The sequence below is a fragment of the Mobula birostris genome, chromosome 3, assembly GCF_030028105.1.
Source record: "Mobula birostris isolate sMobBir1 chromosome 3, sMobBir1.hap1, whole genome shotgun sequence".
In the NCBI taxonomy this organism is placed as follows: Eukaryota; Metazoa; Chordata; class Chondrichthyes; order Myliobatiformes; family Myliobatidae; genus Mobula; species Mobula birostris.
Genome location: NC_092372.1, coordinates 104845173 through 104867978, shown reverse-complemented (window position 1 = coordinate 104867978; position 22806 = coordinate 104845173). Strand labels below are relative to the sequence as shown.

The window sequence follows — 22806 nt, the reverse complement described above, 5'->3', positions numbered from 1 at the left end:
TGACTTGTGCAGCCACTTTCAGGGAAGCTACAAGATCCCTCTCTACCACACTGTTAAGGGTCTTGCTATTAACTGTGTACTTGCCCTTTATATTTGATCTCAAAATCCAACACCTCACACTTGCTTTAATTAAACTCCACATGTCATTCACTGCCCACATCTGCAACTGAACAACGTCATGTTGTCCCCTCTGGTAAAATTCTACATATCTAGAGTGATGCCATCTTTTGTGTCATCTGCAAACTCATCCAGGTTTTCATCCAAGATGTGGATTAATTCTTGACCTTTCTTCTAAGTTGAAGGGCTTTGTACCAACAGTACTCTTCCTCATGATTTTAGCCACCAGAGCCATTCACAACCTCCTGTTCCAAGAAATACATGCCCCAGACTACCCATCAAAAGTCCTTCACCTATGCAACTGTTCAGAAAGGATGCAAACACGGTTTGCTGATGCCCAAAGCTGGACACAATACTACAGTTGCACAAGCTTTATCATCACTTCCTTGGTATTATACTCCATGCCTTGCGTGACAAGGCCAGATTGACTAAGCTATTGTCAACTTGCCTCCCACAACGAATTATGGATATGTATTCCTACGTTTTAAAAAGTTGTGCCAACTATTTAATATCTCTTCTGTCTTCTCATCAAGATGTTATGTTAGTCTAAAAGTTGAAAAGCACTCAATGTTGTCATTCCTACAGGGTTGCTAGAATACACAAGTATACTATTTCAAGTGTTATGCAAAATAAGTATTAAAAGATTGTTTTGCATTAATGCCATCTACTGTCAGCCATCTAGCATCCATGGAAAAGGTGGGTTCAAGTTCCCACAGAATTGCTCAAAACCAATAACTACATTACATACAACAGTATTCAATGTATAAACCTTTAAATAAAATGCCAACTTGTTAGTCACCTAATCCTTCAATACTGCCATTTTATATTTTACGGCTAAATAGTATTAATACAAAATATAGTAAAAGTGTTTGATTGTAGTCAATGTCCTAAACCTTCAGAGGATGTTGCTGCTAATCAGCCTACAATTGCACTGTCCTTATACTTTAATGCAAAACTAAATCTTTTAATACTCATTTTGCATAACACTTGAAATTTAGTGTTTGAACTTAAATTAATGAAAATAAAACCATCATATGTAAGCTATGCATGAATTTTTATGCATAGTCTAGTGTAGGATGGGCTACTAAAATTCAAGTCACTTAATACTAAATGTCAGTGCAATTTATTTGAAATGTTCTGGAAACTCGGATGGCAGCTCATCAGTGTCAATGGAACTTGAGTCAAAGGCAGAGGAGATTAAAGCTTCCCAGCCTTGTTGAATTAGATCCTTTATGTCTGCTTGCTTACACATCTTCCTCTTTCTCTTATGCAAAATTTGTGATTAAAAGTAATAAAACTACAGTTTTGTTGCTCAATAAGTTGTAAGATATTTCAGAATCCTTCAGCAACAATCCAAATGATATTTTCCTTAGAAGTTTTTACTGGTTGCATGAGAATTCTAGATGCAGATATCAGACAAACAAGTTATCTCTACTTGTTTCCAAAGTAAATAGATCATTCCATTAGAAATTATATAATCTGGTATTTAACCAGTGATTTTATTTTTAATACACTGAATGCAAAGACAATAAAGAAAATATTCAAATATGTAAAAGCTGAAATAAATCCAGTGTTTTTCCAAACTGATGTTGTCAAAGACAGTAAATATATAAGTACTCTAGCTACTGTCAAATTAGTTTGATATAGCTGTAAGAATTAAGCATTTTGGACTATTCTAATAATTATCTGCTTCCCTAGAGGGGAACTGATGCTGTCTTCAGATCTGCTGATGGCACACTAAACCTCCCAATACAATTACAAGTTGAAATGCATAAGAGTCAAATCTAATTTCTAATACATGGGTTAACCATACCACCTTCAAGAAACAATTCCCAAATGATTTTTGATTTAAATGTCTCAGCCCAATTAAAGATATCTTGTACTTGTTTTCTGGAGGAAAAAACCACCAACATGTATCATCAATATTAGGGTTTCTTTTTGTGGGAGGAAGAGATGGGAAAAATTAGTAAACTGCACTTGAGAGAATTAGAAGCTGTAAAAACCCAAGATGCTGCTCACTCTTTCAGCTTATCACCTGCACATCATCTTTAGTTTTGAAAAACTAAGATAAATCCAATGATATAAATTATCTTATTAAAATTGATTCCTAATGTAAAATATGGTACTAACACATGGGTAAAACATCTATGAATTATACCATGAGGGAAATAAAAGTTACAAAGAAATTTTTTCAAGCACATAGAAACTATACTCTGAAAATGGAAACCAAGATTAGACAATTGCAGTATGGACAGTTGACTCATTCTCAAGTATACATAAAGAAGTGGTGAAACCATTAAACAGAGGAATTTTTGTACAAATACACAGCTTACTATACAAAGCGATTCTGTACATTGTGCCTTATGAAAATGAATCAATTTTTTTGTATGCAACCATACTATTCACTTTGTGTATGGTGGTAGTGAAAGATCGTAGACGAACCTCTTCAGAATTGTTTACAAACTGTGGTCCTGATTCTTCCCATTTTTCTGGTACCTCCAGATCTTTATCTGTATATATGAGTAGATCAAAAGAACCTGAAAAGCCAAAAATAAATTGTATTGAAAATAAAATAGTGTGGCAGTACAGTGCCAAGAACAGACATATAGTCATTCAGAATGATACAGAAATTTCTTTAAAAAGTGATTTCAGTTTTCAGCTCTGCCATTCTAGTCATACATCCGGAATCACACACTGCAAATGACCTTTCCTGATACTAGCAAATTTTAAGACGTTATTGTCCAAATTTGGCTTCATGTTCTATTTACTACCTCAGATATAACAAGGTTGCTCATCGGGTACCTTGCTCCCAAGCCAGAAAACTCTGATTATCAGAGATCATTCTCAATATTCAAGATTTAAAATTATTTAATGTTATTCTTCAGTACACACAAATGTAAAGGAGAACAAAATAATTGTTACCCTGGATCCAATATAGCATTAAAAACAGAAGCATAATGAACAAAGAACACAATGAAAAAAAGACAAAGAAGCACAATAAATATCAACGTAAAAGTCATAATATAAAACAATGTACAAGTTATATGTAACTGCGATATACGTAGACTGGCTGTAATATACGTAGACCGACTGTAACGAGATGAATTAAAAGATCTTGGGGAAAAAACTAACTTAGAAGTCTTTGTGTCCAACCATAGTTTTTGAAAACTTAATCAGTAATTTCTTTCTGCGTCTTGTATGAAGTGCAAATAATACTTAAAAGTAATTAACCAGTAAGATTAGAGCAAGATAACAATTCTTTGCAAAATTCTGAAGCAGCACTCCTGAACTGAAATAGAATCTACTGATTAATGAAATGAAAGTAAGAAAGTTATTTACAGTCACTCAACACCTGGCAACTAGCAAAAGTCAAGTAATTAACAGGTTGCATTCAGTAATGAGCAGATGGTGGAAAGAAATAAAATCAAGTAATAAATAACAAATACAACAATATTATAATATAAATTAATATTTACTTACATGCAGTATCGAGCAAAGGCAAGAACGTTACTGTAGCAGTAATCTGCCTAATGACAGACCGGATTTCATCTTGGATAGCTTTTTCTGATTTTTCTCTTGCTTGACTGCAATGAATAGAGGTACAAGGGAATAATCACAGTGAAAGTAATTAACAGTATCAGCTATCACCGAGCTCAGGAAGTAAATCTGGGTATCAGCATATGGTGGAAAATGGACTAAATATCTGTTCTGATTGATAATAGTCTAAATACAATTGGATGGGTAGCCGTTCTGGAAGAAAAGACTACTCAGGCACTTTAATGCATTCTTAGCATAATTTTGGAACAATACATTTAAAAATATTCCTATCCTAGAAAAGCTGAATGTAAAAATTAGACAAAATAGCTGAAAACATCCGGGATAAGTAAGCAGAACTACAAAACAAAATTAAATATCTGTAGCAATAGATGCAGTAGGAAGAACTTAGGGTAATTATTATTGCATCAAAGCTCTAACCATGAAATCTAACCAGTAATATGCGATTCGAACTTAACTATTTCTATTTTTGCCTTTATAAATAATCAGTCTAAAGTATCACCCAAAACTTAATATTGATAACAGTTCACAGGTATCAAGTGGATTAAAGAAGATCTTCAGGAAGGGGAAGTTGAGAGAATGCACACCAGTCCTCATTGAGGGATCAGTAGTGAAAAGGATAAGAAGCCTCAAACTCGCCTGGGCCCAAAATATCAATGCAAATCACAAAACTGGCACAACAGCAGCTATAATTCAGTAGGGGTTTGAGGATATTTGTTAAGTAACTTTCTACAGATGTACATTGGAGTGCATTTGGATTGGCTGCATCGCTACCTATGATGATGGCTCCAACGTGTGGGATAGCAAGGTGCTGTAGATTCAGCCTAGTCCACCATTGATACAACCCTTCCCAGCATTGAGAACATCTTCAAAAGGCGATGCTTCAAGAAGGCAGCATCCATCATTAAGTACCTCACAATCCAGGACATTCCCTCTTCTCATTATTGTCATCAGGGAGGAGGTGCAGGAGATTGAAGATCTACACTTAATGTTTCAGGAGCAGCTTCTTCCTCTTTGCCATCTGATTTCTGAATACACTAAACACCACATCACTATTCCCCTTTTGCACTATGTATTTATTGTAACTTGCAGCAATTGTTTTGTCTTGCACTGCAATGCTTCCACCAAAACAAATTTCATGACATAGGTCAGCAATAATAAACCTGATTCTGATTATACTCAAGGAGAAAAATTATGAATACCACATAACCATTGATGATTTATAACTATGGAAGCAGAGACTTTGACGTTCCCACTTGTGTAGTGTGCCAATAAATCTTTATTCAAATGCATTTCACCTGAGCACAGCTGCTTTACAGGTCATACTTATTGGATGACCCTCTTTTCTCACATACAGAAAGTTTCCATTAAAAGGAAAAGTCTGAAAAATTCTAGGAAGTTATTTCACTAAAAGGGAAGTAATTAGTTCAAAACTTTGAACCAAGTCAGCTATCTTATGATGCTTGGCTTACATTTTCATTTTTGAATTGTGCATAGTTCTCAATACTTACCTATATTCTGTCATGGTTTTGTCACACTCTATGTCGAACTGCCACCTTTCTAGCACCTCATTTGTTTCAATACTGTTGATAACCACCACAAGCCGTTGAACAAAATGATTACATAACCAATCTGAAAAGATACAAAACAAATACCATCTTGCAAAGATAAAAAGGACAATTTAACATTAAATTTTAATATCCCACCAATTAAATGTATTAACTTTTCTCAACTAACATTGTTTGGTGCACTATTGAAATAAGAACTTAACAGTTCAGAAACTGAACTAATACTGCTAAATGACATTTTTAGACATGAAGAATAACTGCTGACGGGACATCAACTCTCTCGACTTCACACCTTGTTTCAATTCCAACCTCACTCCTTCCGAACGCTCTGCTCTCCACTTCCTCCGCACTAATCCTAACCTTACTATAAAACCCGCCGATAAGGGGGGTGCTGTTCTAGTCTGGCATACTGACCTCTACCTTGTCAAGGCACAGAGACAACTCGCGGATACCTCTTCTTACTTACCCCTCGATCATGACCCCACTAAGGAGCACCAGGCCATTGTCTCCCACACCATCATCCACTTTATCAGCTCAGGGGATCTCCCATCCACTGCTACCAACTTTATAGTTCCCACACCTTGCACTTCCCATTTTTACCTCTTACCCAAGATCCACACACCTGCCTGTCCAAGTAGACCCATTGTCTCAGCTTGCTCCTGCCCCACCAAACTCATTTCTGCATACCTCAACAATGTTTTATCCCCCCTTGTTCAATCCCTTCTCACCTATGTTTGTGACACTTCTCACGCTCTGAATTTTTTCAATGATTTTAAGTTCCCTGCCCCCGACCACTTTATTTTCACCATGGACGTCCGGTCCCGATATACCTCCATCCCCCACCAGGAAGGTCTCAAAGCTCTCCACTTCTTTTTGGATTCCAGACCTAATCAGTTCCCCTCTACCACCACTCTGCTCCGTCTAGCGGAATTAGTCCTTACTCTTAATAATTTCTCCTTTGGCTCCTCCCACTTCCTCCAAAACAAAGGTGTAGCCGTGGGCACCAGTATGGATCCCAGCTATGCCTGCCTTTTTGTTGGCTTTGTGGAACAATCCATGTTCCAAGCCTATACTGGTATTGTCCCCAACTTTTCCTTCACTACATCGACAACTGCATTGGTGCTGCTTCCTGCACGCAAGCTGAGCACGTCGACTTCATTAACTTTGCCTCCAACTTTCAACCTGCTCTCAAGTTTACCTGGTCCATTTCCGACAACTCCCTCCCCTTTCTTGATCTTTCTGTCTCTATCTCTGGAGACAGCTTACCTACTGGTGTCTACTATAAGCCTACAGACTCTCACAGCTACCTGGACTATTCCTCTTCCCACCCTGTCTCTTGCAAAAATGTCATCCCCTTCTCGCAATTCCTCCGTCTCCGCTGCATCTGCTCTCAAGATGAGGTTTTTCATTCGAGGACGAGGGAGATGTCAACAACAGGAATTCTGCAGATGCTGGAAATTCAAGCAACACACATCAAAGTTGCTGGTGAACGCAGCGGGCCAGGCAGCATCTGTAGGAAGAGGTGCAGTCGACGTTTCAGGCCGAGACCCTTCGTCAGGACTAACTGAAGGAGATGTCCTCCTTTTTTAAAGAAAGGGGCTTCCCTTCCTCCACCATCAACTCTGCTCTCAAACGCACCTCTCCCATTTCATGCACATCTGCTCTCATCCCATCCTCCCGCCACCCCACTTGGAATAGGGTTCCCCTTGTCCTCACCTGCCACCCCACCAGCCTCCGGGTCCAACATATAATTCTCCATAACTTCCGCCACCTCCAATGGGAACCCACCACTAAACACATCTTTCCCTACCCCTCCTCTGCTTTCCGCAGGAATTGCTCCCTACGCAACTCCCTTGTTCATTTGTCCCCCCCATCCCTCCCCACTGATTTCCCTCCTGGCACTTATCCTTGTAAGTGGAACAAGTGCTACATATGTCCTTACACTTCCTCCCTCACCACCATTCAGGCCCCAGACAGTCCTTCCAGGTGAGGCGACACTTCACCTGTGAGTCGGCTGGGGTGATATACTGCGTCCGATGCTCCCTTCTATATATTGGCGAGACCCGACGCAGGCTGGGAGATCGTTTTGCTGAACACATACACTTTGTCCACCAGAGAAAGCAGAATCTCCCAGTGGTCACACATGTCAATTCCACGTCCCATTCCCATTCTGACATGTCTATCCACGGCCTCCTCTACTGTCAAGATGAAGCCACACTCAGGTTGGAGGAACACCACCTTATATTCCGTCTGGGTATCCTCCAACCTGATGGCATGAACATTGACTTCTCTAACTTCCATAATGCCCCTCGTCCCCTTCGTAGCCCATCCGTTATTTATTTATTTATCCCCCCCCCCCCTTTTTTCCCCTATCTCTTTTTTCTCCCTCTGTCCCTTTCACTATAACTCCTTGACTGCTGTCCATCCTCTGGGCTCCCCTCCCCCTTTCTTTCTCCCTGGGCTTCCCATCTCATGATCCCCTCCCTTCTCCAGCCTTGTATCCCTTTTGCCAATCAACTTTCCAACTCTTAGCTCCATCCTTCCCCCCCTGTCTTCTCCTATCATTTCGGATCTCCCCCTCCCCCTCCTACTTTCAAATCTCTTTAAATCTCTTCTTTCAGTTAGTCCTGACGAAGGGTCTCGACCCGAAACGTCGACTGTACCTCTTCCTAGAGGTGCTGCCTGGCCTGCTGCATTCACCAGTATTTTGTGTGTGTGTTGCTTTTAGACATGAATGCCATTTTCTACAATTTACCATTCACAAAAAGGGATGCCACACTAAATAGAACATAGAACAGTACAGCAACACTGTTCAAACCTTTCAGCCCATTATATTGTGCCAACATTTTAACCTATTCCAAGGGCATTCTAACCCTTCCCTCCCACATAGCCCTCAATTTATGGTCTCTTAAATGACCCTGATGAATCTTCCAATACCACTCCCTGCAGTGTTTCATGCATTTACCAGTGTGTTGCAAAAAAAAAAAAAACACCTCTGACCTCTGTCATACTTTCCTCTGAGCACCTTATGCCCACTTGTATTAGACATTTCCGCCCTGGGAAATAGTCTCTGGCTATCCATTCGATTTGTGCCATTTAATCATTTTGTACACCACTATCGAGTCACCCCTCGTCCATCGTGAGAAAAGCCCGAGCTTGATCAATCTTTCCTCATGCTCTCTAATCCTGGCGAATCTTTTCTGCATCCTCTACAGCTCCAACATCCTTCCTGTAAATGAGTGGGTGGTTGCAAGGGACTAAGCACCAATTTTAATCAGGAATTATGAGGATAGATTAATATCAAGAACCAGTCTTCCAAAATAAAATATGCAATTTACAAGCAGTAATCATACATCATTGTCTATAAAGATTGCAGGCTACTGTTTCACAACTGGAAATACTTTGGAAAATTAAAGGGCAATCTCTTGTCCTTTTTACTGAGAAAAATTTTATTAAACTTCTTTAAATACACTGAAACCAGCCACTGGGCATGGGACATGCTGGTTTACACTATTATAAACTACGTAAAGAAACAAGACATGAATTTTTATGCCAACTGAACCACAATGAAAATCTCTGTAAATCCTCCCTGTAAATGCATGGGTTTTCTCTGGGTCCTCCATTTTCCTCCCACAGTCCAAGACATAGCAAGCAGGTTAACTTAGCATTGTAAACTGTCCTGTGATAATTTACAATGTGATAATTTGATAATGTGGCCATCAAACTTCACAACTCCTCCCTTGGAGGGTCAGACACCCTGAGCCAATAGGCTGGTACTGGACTTATTTCCTGGCATAATTTACATATTACTATTTAATTATTTATGGTTTTATTACTATTATTTATGGTACAACTGTAACGAAAACCAATTTCCCTCGGAATCAATAAAGTATGATTACGACTATGACAATAAGGTTAAGGTTAATTGGGTTTGCTAGGGGTTGCTGGGGTGACATGGCTTGAAGAGTTGGAAAGGCCTACTTCGCACTGTATCATTAAAAAATTACAGAAACGCTAATAGAGAAAAAAGGCGGGACTCCCTCCATTTATTGGGGACACTGTGCCACTTAATTCGGACATAAGATTGCAGCCAAAGAGTTTTTAACTAGTGTCAGTTCCATGTACTTGTGTAGCTTGAAGACAATTAAGTGATGAAGATGACACATCTGACCTTGAGCTAGTGACTACACAGGATGCCAGGAAATTTATTCTTGGATTATGACAGGACTTCAAGCAGGAAGGCAATGAAGGTAGTCCATTATCAGCACAAAGTGCCCAAGCTAACCTTGTTTATTTACAGAACACAGCAAGTTACACTGTATTAATTTCTCCAAAGCTGTTAGGAACTAATACAGTTTTGAAGTACTGCAGTAGTATTGGTAGTGTTCTAATTTGTTCTGTATTTTATTCAGTTACTCAGCTAAACAGCAGTTTACCATTTTTATACCTTTTTAACCATTAAGCTTCGACTAATTGGGTAAGCCGCTTAATTGGGCCAAGGGTACTAGTCACAATGTATCCCAATTAACCAGAAGCCACTATTTGAATATGTGAAGTATATTGCATCAGTTGAGATACAGTATGTTTCCATTTCAAATACCCAAATTACCATTCTACATCCAAAATGTTGAAGTTGAAACTTATCTTTGTGATTAAAAGCACTTTGAGCTCAGAGGGATTCTTCCAGAATGCCTGCTTGTTGCAGTGCACAGATCTTTTACATAGAAACATAGAAAACCTACAGCACAATACAGGCCTTTCGGCCCACAAAGTTGTACTGAACATGTCCTTACCTTAGAAATTACCTAGGGTTACCCATAGCCCTCTGTTTTTCTAAGCTCCATGTACCTATCTAGGAGGTCTCTTAAAAGACCCTATCGTAACCGCCTCCACTATCGTCACTGGCAGCCCATTCCACGCACTCACCACTCTCTGTGTAAAAAACTTACCCCTGACATCTCCTCTGTACCTACTTCCAAGCACCTTAAAACTATGCCCTCTCATGCTAGCCATTTCAGCCCTGGGGAAAAGCCTCTGACTATCCACACAATCAATGCCCCTCATCATCTTATTAACATCTATCAGGTCACCTCTCATCCTCCGTCGCTCCAAGGAGAAAAGGCCAAGTTCACTCAACCTATTCTCATAAGGCATGCTCCCCAATCCAGGCAACTTCCTTGTAAATCTCCTCTGCACCCTTTCTATTGTTTCCACATCCTTCCTGTAGTGAGGTGACCAGAACTGAGTACTCCAAGTGGGGTCTGACCAGGATCCTATATAGCTGCAACATTACCTCTCGGCTCCTCAACTCAATCCCACGATTGATGAAGGCCAATACACCGTATGCCTTCTTAACGTCAGAGTCAACTTGTGCAGCAGCTTTGAGTGTCCTATGGACTCAGACCCCAAGATCCCTCTGATCCTCCACACTGCCAGGAGTCTTACCATTAATTCTATATTCTGCCATCGTATTTGATCTACCAAAATGAACCACTACACACTTATCTGGGTTGAACTCCATCTGCCACTTCTCAGACCCAGTTTTGCACCCTAGCAATGTCCGGCTGTAACCTATGACAGCCCTCCACAATATCCACAACACCCCCAACCTTTGTGTCATCAGCAAATTTACTAACCCAACCCTCCACTCCCTCATCCAGGTCATTTATAAAAATCACAAAGAGTAAGGGTCCCAGAACAGATCCTCGAGGCACACCATTGGTCACCGAACTCCAGGCAGAATATGACCTGTCTGCAACCACTCTTTGCCTTCTGTGGGTAAGCCAGTTCTGGATCCACAAAACAATGTCCCCTTGGATCCCATGCCTCCTTACTTTCTTAATGGCCTTGCATGGGGTATCTTATCAAATGCTTTGCTGAAATCCATATACACTACATCCACTGCTCTTCCTTCATCAATCTGTTTAGTTACATCCTCAAAAACTTCAATCACGCTCATAGGGCACGACCTGTCCTTGATAAAGCCATGTTGACTATTCCTAATCATATTATGCCTCTCCAAATGTTCATAAATCCTGCCATCAATTTACCAATCACTGAAGTAAGACTCACTGGTCTAGAACTTCCTGGGCTATCTCTACTCCCTTTCTTGAATAAGGGAACCACATCTGCAACCCTCCAATCCTCTGGAACCTCTCCCGACCCCATCGATGATGCAAAGCTAATCGCCAGAGGCTCAGCAATCTCCTCCCTCACTCTCACAGTAGCCTGGGGTACATCTCATCCTGTCCTGGTGACTTATCCAACTCGATGCCTTCCAGAAGCTCCAGCACATCCTCTTTCTTAGTATCTACATGCTCAAGCTTTTCAGTCCGCTGCAAGTCATCCCTACAATTGCCAAGATCCTTTTCCTCAGTGAATACTGAAACAAAGGTCTCATTAAGTACCTCTGCTATCTCCTCCGGTTCCATATTTGATTGGTCCTATTCTCTCACTTCTCACCCTCTTGCTCTTCACATACATGTGGAATGCCTTGGGGTTTTCCTTAATCATGTCCGCCAAGGCCTTCCCATGGCCCCTTCTGGCTCTCCTAATTTCATTAAGCTCCTTCCTGCTAGCCTTATAATCTTCTAGATCTCTATCATTACCTAGTTTTTTGAACCTATCGTAAGCTTTTCTTTTCTTCTTGACTCGATTTACAACAGCCTTTGTACACCACGGTTCCTGTCATTCTTTCCCTGTCTTATTGGAATGTACCTATGCAGAACTCCATGCAAATATCCCCTGAACATTTGCAACATTTCTCCTGTACATTTCCCTGAGAACATCCGTTCAAAATTTATACTTCCAAGTTCCTGCCTGATAGCCCCATATTTCCCCTTACTCCAATTAAACACTTTGCTAACTTGTCTGTACCTATCCCTCTCCAGTGCTATGGTAAAGGAGATAGATTTGTGATCACTATTTCCAAAATGCTCTCCCACTGAGAGATGTGACACCTGACCAGGTTCATTTCCCAATACCAGATGAAGTACAGCCTCTACTCTTGTAGGCTTATCTACATACACTACATATCTACATCTAGAACAGTAACTTATTCCTTAAGCACTTACTGTTTCTAAACAGGTGATACAAGTGTTAGCACACTCAATAATGTTAATAATGATGTATGGAATGGAAAACACACTTCAGATCAACTAATTTCTTTCTGGAATTCATCTCCCATGATAATTTTAATTATACTTCCCCCTTTCCATCTCAATAATGATGACTTACACTCAGTAGCAGCAGCAGCAGCAAAGAAAACAGGGGGTTCGGGATGAGGAAATTGATGCAGAGATTAGCACCACATAGAATGGGTCACTATCAGAAGCAAATAAGTATATTCCTGCAGAATGAGCTATACCAGCAAAATGCAACAGCGGGGAAGGTTGAAAGCACAGATTTAAGGAGATAAAACAAAATTTTCTAATATAGTATCTTTAATGATCTTAATGAACCAAAAGCAATGGGAGCAATAGCTTTCAGATAGTTTTTGTGGACAAATTAGACCAGAGGACCCATTTTCATGGTGTATAAAACTATGAAGTTCAAGGCTGAAAATTAATTTCACTTCAGGACTAAATGTAACATGCACCTACAAAAACATTTCACAGGAATGTTTAAATTGCTGTAGCAAAATAAAAAATAAATTAAGTCATACCTTTCAGCTGGCCAACTACATTCTTCAGATAACTGTTAAGGACAGGATCTGTTGTAACAAGCATTGTGAGCCCGTACTTCTGCACTCGCGTGAAAGATTCTGGTGGATAGATTCCACGTTGGTACAAGATGCTGTTGATGCCATAATCTAAAAAAAAATTAAATTAAATGCAGCCATTAAGACCAAACCATTTGCCCTACTATGCAGTTAGGTAAAATTTCAGTATTGTATGACAAAACATCGAACAATCTGCACTGGATCACCAAAATGCTACCAAGCTGTACCTAGCTGTAGCTATGTCCGTGCACCACCAGGTTGTGTGTTTTCAGAAAACATTTCACCATTTGACTTAAAAACTAGATCAAGGATCAATGTTATTTGCCATATACATTTACGTGTACAGTGGATTCCAGTTAATGGGACACCGGGATCAGAACATTTTGGTCAAATTAAGCAACTGCCCAATTAGCCAAAATTTGATAGAAATAGTTAAAAATATATATTTTAAAAAACTATGGCTTAAACTGAGTAGCATATGATATACTTAAATTAAATACAACAAAATTAGAAGACTTCCAAAAGTAATCAGAGGAATTCATGCAGTCCACACTGCAGGTTCTTTTGAGTGTGAATGAACAAAGTCAGCACACACAGCTGCGCTGGGCTGGGGGCTGGTCTCTCCCATTGGTGCTGCCCTCCTGTGTCCAATTGGTGGAAGATAAGGTGGATTGCATTTGTTGTAAATGTGACACGCCATGAGTGATGGAAGTGTATGCTCGATAGCCTTTGTATCACGTTCCCTTACCGCTACAGTTTAAAATTATACATAGATTGACAGAGAACTAGAGTTTGGTTTGAACATGTAAAATGTTTCAACCATTACTTGTATGGGAGAGAGTTTACCTGTATTACTGATCATAAATGACCAGTTTCTACTTTCAATGCACAGAATGGTGTTCCACTAACAGCATAGCACAAATGCTGTTTCTTGGAGGACACAATTACAAAATTGAATTCAACAGAACAACTAATCATGGAAATGCTGTTGCATTGTCCCGTTTACCCTTGGAAAGGGAAATACTGGAAATTTTTTCAAAAAAAAAAGACACTCCTCTTTACATATTCTTCCCTAGTGGAAATCAAATGTCTCCCTATAACGGCAGAGATTATCCAAAGGGAACCCAGGAAAGACCCCACGCTTTCTCAGGTTTGTATGACCACCCAAAATGGCTGGAATGTGCAAAAGAAACTCTAGTTCCCCCACTTTTACCAGTGCCATGATAAACCTGTACTTGACAGGGGTTGCCTTATGTGGGTATTTAGCTGAAAGCTAAAGTGTGGTGGGAGGATTACACACCAGTCATCTAGGCATGGCCAAAATGAAAGCATTGGCTCAAAGCTTCGTCTGATAGATCAGCAGGTCGAGCAGTTTGCCGAGAACTGTACAGGATGCTAACATATCCAGAAGATGCCAAGTGTCTCTCCATCTCTGGGAATGGAAGGTACAGATTTTGCCAGAATGTTCATGGGCACAAATTTCTTCGTGATAGTGGATGCAGCCACAAAGCGGCCGGAAGTGCCCTCAATAGTTCTATAGAGCCTTGCACACTGTAGATGTGTTGAGAAGCCTCTTTACAAGGACTGGTTTTCCAGAACACTTCCTGACAATGGATCATAGTTTGTGGCAGAGGTTTCTGCCATTCCTAAAATAAGACACATTACATACGCCATACCACACAGCCACAATGATTTGGCCAAAAGGTTTGTCCGGAGTCTAAAGAACACACTGAACAATGTCAGCAGAACACGTTACACTAAAACTGAACCAGAATCTTACTTGGGATCCTGGATTGTCCCTTGTGTTCACTCTTGGATCTCATCAAACCTATTCTCAGGAGGAGGATATAGGACAAACAGCTGAGACAAACTGAAGGCAGCTCAAGCAAAGTGGTCCGATGCTGCACTCCTGAACAAGCAGTACTGCTGATCAAAAGTGGATAACTGTAAAGATTCAGAACAAAACAGGACCACTCTACTACACAGTAGAGATTGCATCTGATGTCATCTGAGATGACACATCAGTCAATTGAGGAGTGCAGAGTCAATTGTTAGAGAAGAAAGTTGGTGACCACTATCAGAACCTGAGATTGGTTCAGGGCCATCAGTCTCACCCGCCAAGCAGAGTGATGCCCCTTGTCAGAAGATGTTATCTTCTCTCTTTGCTTCACTCCCTGGTATGGGGCTTCCCATGGACAGGGTCAACAGGTTGTAGTCTTTTCAGCTCCATCACATGCAGAAACCTCCCTTCATTAAGGACACCATTAAAAGGTGGTGCCTCAAGAGGGCAACATCTGTCATTAAGGGCTCTCAGCATCCAGGACATGCCCTCTTCTCATTACTACCATTGGGAAGGAGGTACAATAGCCTGAAGACCCACACTCTACATTTGGGGGACAGCATTCAAAGATTCAAAAGATTCAAAAAAATTGTTATCGTCATTCTAACCATACATCAGCTCTGCAGGGCAGAATGAGACAACGTTCCTCAGGGGCAGTGCAATCATAACATAACAAATGCAATACTAAATAATAAATATAACAATAAATAGTAAAACACAACAGCCACATGTCAGTTAAATCAGTTATAATTGTCCAGTGCAAGTTAAAAGTGTCCAAAGCAGAGTCAGGTAGAGCAGCTATTTAGCAGTCTGACTGCCTGTGGGAGGAAGCTGTTTAGTAGCCTTGTGGTTTTAGTTTTGATGCTCCTGTAACATTTGCCTGATGGCAGAAGAACAAACAGTTCATGGAGAGGGTGTGAGCGGTCTTTAATGATGTACCGTGTCTTCTGGAGGCATCGACTCTGAAAGAGGTCTTGGACAGAAAGTAGGGAGACCCCAATAACCTTCTCTGCTCCCCTAACCACCCTCTGCAAGGCTTTTTTGTCGACAGCACTGCAGCTGGAGTACCAGGTTGTGATGCAAAAGGTCAGCACACTCTCAACCACGCCTCTGTAGAATGTAGTTAAGATGTTAATGGGGAGTGATGCTTGTTTAAGCTTCCTCAGAAAGTGCATCTTTCCCTTGCTCATCAAATTTCTTAATAGTCTATGAACTCACAGACACTTCAGCACTATTTTTGTGACATGATTTGTACGTCTAACCCTGTACTACTGCCACAAGAAATTTCATGACTAGTGATGATAAACCTGATTCAGATAAAGTATCCACTGTCATGAAAAAATTATGACAGATTTTCCACATTCCATAAATGATAGCCTCGAAACTAAGTACACCATGCTATAGTAGAGAAGTGACATATACATTACAAAGTACTTCATTACATCTTGGAAAGACTTCAAAGCTCAGTTATTAAATTGAAGACAACAAGACTGCAAATAATGGAATATGGAATAAAAACAGAAGGCTGAAAATACTTAGCCAGTCATTCAGCATTTGTGAAGGTGCAAGGTACAAACTCACTTTTCAGGTTGAGATCTTCCATCATGACTCAGATGGACCAAGAAAGACTGCCAATATATAACAGTACAAAGGGGAGAGGGATGAAGGCAAGTAGGTGACAGGGGAACATAGATGGAATGGGAATGATGTGGGGAGAGGGGGGTTGGTATAATGAACAATTGGAGAAGTTAGTTTGACCTCTTCATATCCATGGTGTAGCAGAATGAGATAGACCAGCTAGTTAAGTGGTAGTGTAACAATAACCTTGCACTCAATGTCAGTAAGACCAAGGAAATTATTGTGGACCTCAAGACTGGGAAGTTGAGAAAACACATATCAGCCCTTCTCAAGGGGGTCAGTAATGGAAAGGGTGAGCAGTTTCAAGTATTTGGAGCCCAACAAACTTATAATATTACAAAAGGACATATCTATGGCTATATTCAATTAGGAGTTTGAATTCGAGGAGATTTAGTATGTCACCAAAGACTCCTGCAGACTTCTACAGATGTACTGTGGACAGCATTCTAACTGGTCGCATCATTGACTGGTACCAAGAAGCAATTGCTCAGGATCGGAAAAATCTGAAGAGGGTTATAAACTCAGCTTCATCAGGGACAACCCACCCTTCCCATCATTGAGGACGTCTTCAAAAGGTGGCATCCATCATTAAGGACCCTCATCATCACCCAGGACATACTCTCATCAGAAAGGAGGTACTGGAGCCTGAAGACACAAACTTGACATTTTAGGAACAACTTTCTCCCATCCACTAGCAGGTTTCTGAACAGAAAATGAACAATGAACACCACCTCTCTATTTTTTGTTCCACTTATTTGATTTTTTGTACAATATTTCTGTTATATTTTATGTATTGAACTCTAGTTTACGACATGACAGTGAGAATAAACCTGATTCTGATTGGAGAAGTTGAGAAAGGGTCACTGTGAGAGTGAGAAGGAATCAGAATTACATGCAACTGGAAGCTCAAGATGGCTGTTGTGGACAATGCTCTGCAAGACAGTCACTTAGCTTCATTAAACTTGAGCATTAAATGCCGTAATCTAGATTGAAAAAGGTACAGGTGAACCTCAGCCTTAGAAGGGCTGTTTAAGTCCCTGGATGGTGGTGAACTTGATAGTGAGGCAACAGGTGCCTGGTTCATGGAGAGGTGTCTGGCAAGCAATGAGTGGACCAAGAAATCCAAAAAGAGCAGTTCCTAGCAGAAAGCAATATGTGGGCAAAGAGGGAAAGACGTGAGATGGTGGGATCATGTTGGACCTGTTAGATGAATTTGTGTTTGATGTGGAAGTTGGTTGGGTGAAAGGTGAGGACAAGGGAGCTCTCTTGCCTTTCTGTTTCAATGGTGGGTAGTGGAGAACAACAGATCATACTTACAGGAAACAGAAAAGTACCTGTAAGGGCTTGAACAGATGTGGTGCAGATAGGGTATTCTTACAGGATAGTCAATGCAACAGTAGGATTTGTGACATTTGGGTTTATGTCTGATTCTAACAAAGCAATGACATAAACGATGAATGTTCCAATTTCAGGCATTTCACAACTGCAGGTGTCTCCTCTTATACAAACTCATTTGTCACCTACATCCCCTTTCCTTTGGTCCATTCCTGCCATCTCCTGGTTCAGTTCCATCTGACGATCACCCCCTCCCCACCTATCCACCAGCCCCTCTCCCACTCACCTTCATATTGTTAATAAACTGGAATCGGTTCCGTTCTCTCCATTCCGAAACATTGACATTTTACTTCCCACTACTAATGTTGATTCACCCGTTGAGTTTTTCCAACAGCCAATTTTTAAATTACAGAATTACTTCTGTCGCCATAAATTGGTACTAGTTACAAAAATTTGATGTCATTAAAAAGGATAAACACAAGAGATTCTGCAGATGCTGGAAATCTTGAGCAACAGATATAAAATGCTGGAGGAACACAGGTCTGGAAACATCTATTGGGGGGTGGGGGGGGAGAGAATAAACAGTCAAACTTTTGGACCTTTTTGACTGGAAGGGAGAGCAGAAGCCAGAATAAAAAGGTGGGAGGAGAGCAAGAATAACAAACTGGCAAGTGAGACTAGATGAGGGTAAAAGTGGGTGGGTGGTAGAGAGGAATGAAGAAGCCAAGAGGGAAGAGGTGAAGGGCTGAAAAAGAATCTAATAGGACAATGCTACCCACCATTGAGGACATCTTCAAAAGGCAGTGGTGACTCAAGAAAGCAGCATCCCTCATTAAGGACCCTGACTATCTGGAACAAGTCCTCTTCCCATTACTAACATGAGGAGGAGGTACAGTACAGGAGCCTGAAACTCGCACAATATTTTAAGAACAGCTTCTTCACCATTATATTTTTGAATGGTCCTTGAGACCAAAAACATGACCTCGCTATTCCTCTTTAGCACTATTTACTTATTTATAATTGTAGTTTTTAAATAATTGTATGTCTTGTACTCTACTGCTGCCACAAAACAAATGTCACAACATACTACAGTAAAAATAAACCTGATACTGATATAGGCTGGCAAACTGACCATGTTGAATTCTTCTCTCCCCTGAATTTTTCCTGCTGACATGATGTATAAAACTGCATTATTAGAAACTTTGTCTAATATAAAAACACAATTGAATTGTCTTTATTATTTACATCCTTCATATAAATGAGTGGTAAAAATCTTTACCTTACATCTCTATCTAAATGTGCAATGGGAGATTTGTAATAAATAGTATGTACAACAGGACAGTCAATAACATATAAATCCAATTGTATCAGCACGAATTAATCAGCCACTGGTTTAGTTTTAGTTCATTCTCTGCGCACATCTGAATTTGCAGGATATTTTTTTTCAGCCATTGCATTCAAATCATTCGACTTCTGTAACCTTACCCAGTACTAGTAAACCATGATCTGTGTCCTTTCATTTCTGGCCATGAGTTCTCCAAAATTCCATGCCACACAGCTGTGCCTTTAGTTGTTCAGGCCCCAAAAATTTCTTCCTTAAGCATCACCTTTTTAATCTGATCTCATTAACTGCGCTAGTGAGCTTTTTTCACACCAACACACATGCAAAGTCACAACTGTAAAGCATTTTTCTGCGGCAAAAGTAACTGTGCAAGATATTTTCTTGTCCATATCAGTACGATTATGTGATTACGGAAAGCCCCTTCAATGGATGAAGGTGACTTGAAGCCCCATTCAATTTGGCATCAAATCTAAACCCAACTACAAACCACGTACATGTGTATATTTCAACAAAGCAGAATCCGCTTTACAATCTACTCGTCTGCAGCACACTTTAGGCATTGTTAATATAACAGTACAGCAGCAGGAACAGATCCGAGCCCACAATATCAGTCAGCGGCTGGTATGAAGCAAAATTAAGTTAATCCGACGGTCTGCCTGCACACGACCCACGTCTCTCCACTCTTCAAAATCATGCGCGCATCCAACTCTCCCGAATGCCACTTGAAAATCACCCTTCGGCCACGCAACCAGCCCCGGCGTCTACCCTTCCTTTCCTTATTTCTACCCTCGGGGCCACCCGCCCCGGTTCCCGAGGACTTACTGAAGAACTCGGCCACGATCTCGGCGCTGCCCCGGAGAGTAATCCCCTCCCGCGTCGCGACTTTACCCGCCATCACATTCAAACCCGCCGACACAAAATTCGCATGCGCAGTCCGGACCCATTCAACCCGTTGCGCCTGCGCAGTCTGGACAGTCAATCAAATGCGCCTGCGCAGTCTGGACAGTCAACCAATTGCGCCTGCGCAGTGAAACGGGGTCCAGGAGCGTCGACCGTCACGTGTACGCCTGCGCAGTCTGGACAGTCAACCCATCGCGCCTGCGCAGTGAAACGGGGTAGAGGAGCGGCGACCATCACGCGTATCCCTGCGCAGTGAAAACAGCCGTTTGAGTAAACATGCAAACAATGGGAATTCTGCAGCGTTCACCAGCAACTTTTATGTGTGTTGTTTGAGTAAACATGTTGAAGAGAAGTTTAGTCTGCGGACCCTGGAAGTTCGAGCAACGCACTCAGAATGCCGGAGGAACTCAGCAGGCCGGGCAGCATTATGGAACAAAGTACAGTCAAAGGCTGAAACCCTTTGGCAGGACTGGAGTAGATTTGAAAGGTGGGGGGAGGGGAGGGGAGAGAGAAACGCCAGGTGATAGGTGAAACCTGGAGGGGAAGGATGAAGCAAAGAGTCAGGACGTTGAATGATGTGAGAGAGAAGGCCATGGAAGAAAAGTGGGGGGAGGAGCACCAGAGGGAGGCAGTGGGCGGGCAAGGAGATAACGTGAGAGAGGGGCTGGGAAATGGTGAAGCGGGTGGGGGGGCTGGAGGCATTACTGGAAGTTTGAGGAATGGATGTTCATGCCATCAGGTTGGAGGCTACCCAGACGGCGTAGATTGAGAGACCGCTTCGCCGAGCATCTACACTGTTCACCAGAACAAACGGGATCTCTCAGTGGCCACCCATTTCAATTCCACTTCCCATTTCCATTCGGATATATCCATCCATGGTCTCCTCCACAACCGGGATAAGGCCACACTTAGGTTGGAGGAACGACACATTATATTCTGTTTGGGTTGCCTCCAATCTGATGGCATGAACATGGATTTCTCAAACTATCAGTCTTGTCTCCATCCCCACTCTTCACCATTTCCCATCCCCTTGTCCCTCTCTCATGTTATCTCCTTGCCTGCTCACCTCCTTCTTCTGGGTCTCCTCTCCCCCCCCCCCACTTCTTTCTTCCATGGCCTTCTATCTCATCAATCAACTTCCTAACTGGTGGCTTCATCCTTCCCCCTCCAAGCTTAATGTATCCCCTGGCATTCCTCTCTCCCCTTCGCCCCCCCCACCTTTCAAATCTACTCCTCAGCTTTTTTTTTTCTCCAGTCCGCTAAAGGTTTTCAGCCCGAAATGTCGACTGTACTTTTTGTCATAGATGCTGCCTGGCCTGCTGAGTTCCTCCAGTATTTTGTGTGTGTTGCATAAACTAGCTGTAGTCAGCATGGTTTGCTCAAGGAAAAATCTTGCTTGAGAAATTTGTTGAAATTCTTTGAAGAAGTAACAAGCAGGATGGACAATGGAGAATCAGTTGACGTGTACTTGGACTTTCAGGAGGCCTTTGACAAGGTGCCACACATGAGGCTGCTTAACAAGCTGTGAGCCCATAGTATTACAGGAAAGATTCTAGCATGGATAAAGCAGTTTGTGATTGGCAGGAAGCCAAGAATGGGAATAAAGGGAGTCTTTTCTGGCTGGTGACTAGTGGTGTTCCACAGGGGTATATGTTTTTTCTGTATGTCGATTTTGATGATGGAATTAATGGCTTTGTTGCAAAGTTTGCAGACGGTATGAAACTAGTGGAGGGGCAGGTTGTTTTGAGGAAGCAGGCTACAGAAGGACAGCAGATTAGGAGAATGGGCAAAGAAATGGCAGGTGGAATACAGTGTCGGGATGTGTATGGTCATGTACTTTGGTAGAAGAAATGAAAGGGAACACTTTTCTAAATGGAGAGAAAATATAAAAAACTGAGGTGCAAAGGAACGTGGGGGTCCTTGTGCAGGATTCCCTAAAGGTTAATATGCAGGTTGAGTCTGTGGTGAGGAAGGTAAATGCAATGTTGGCATTCATTTCAAGAGGACTAAAATATAAAAGCAAGGATGTAATGTTGAGATTTTATAAAGCACTAGTGAGGTCTCACTTGGAGTATTGTGAGCAGTTTTAGGTTTCTGATCTTTGGAAGGATGTGCTAAAACTGAAGAGGATTCAAAGGGGGTTCACAAAAAACATTCCAGGATTGAATGGTTTGTCATATGAAGAGCGTTTAATAGCTCTGGGCCTGTATTCGCTGGAATTTAGAAGATTGAGGGGTGATCTCATTGAAACATATCACATAGTGAAAGGCCGTGATGGAGAGGATGTTTCCTATGGTGGGAGAGTCTAAGGTGCATCCTTTTAGAATGGAGATGTTGAGTAATTTCTTTAGCCAGTGAGCGGTGAATCTGGAATTCTTTGCGCAGGCAGCTGTGGAGGCCAAGTCTTTTTGTGTATCTAAGGCAGGAGTTGATAAGTTCTTGACTGGTCATGGCTGAAGGGATACGGGGAGAAGGCAGGAGATTGGGGCTGAGAGAAAAATTGGATCAGCCGTGATGGAGCAGACCTGATGAGCCAAATTCCCTAATTCTACATAAATTTTAGGAGACAGTGAAAGAATGCAATATAAGGCAGAAGTGCAGAAATGAGACCCTTCTTACCACTGATTCAAAGTTCAAAGTCTGTATATGTGACCCTACCTTTTTCGCACCGCGGACAGGTTTAATATTGACAATATTCTTGCGGACCGGCCGACCGGGGTGGGTGTTCACATAGGGCTAGACTCACCTCAACATGTCTTTTACAGTTAGGGTTGCCAACTTTCTCACTCCC

At 41.4% G+C, this 22806-nt stretch overlaps 1 protein-coding gene across 1 annotated transcript; it reads right to left on the bottom strand.

Moving 5' to 3' along the window:
- Window positions 1–1633: 1633 nt before the first annotated feature.
- On the bottom strand, window positions 1634–20026 carry mad2l1 (MAD2 mitotic arrest deficient-like 1 (yeast)). Its single transcript, XM_072251930.1, has 5 exons — window positions 19938–20026; window positions 12904–13050; window positions 5184–5304; window positions 3598–3701; window positions 1634–2654 (listed from the first exon to the last, which is right to left on the bottom strand). The coding sequence occupies exons 1-5, from the start codon at window positions 20008–20010 to the stop codon at window positions 2479–2481; spliced, it is 621 nt and encodes a 206-aa protein (XP_072108031.1). The 5' UTR covers window positions 20011–20026; the 3' UTR covers window positions 1634–2478.
- Between the last annotated feature and the right edge of the window lie 2780 nt (window positions 20027–22806).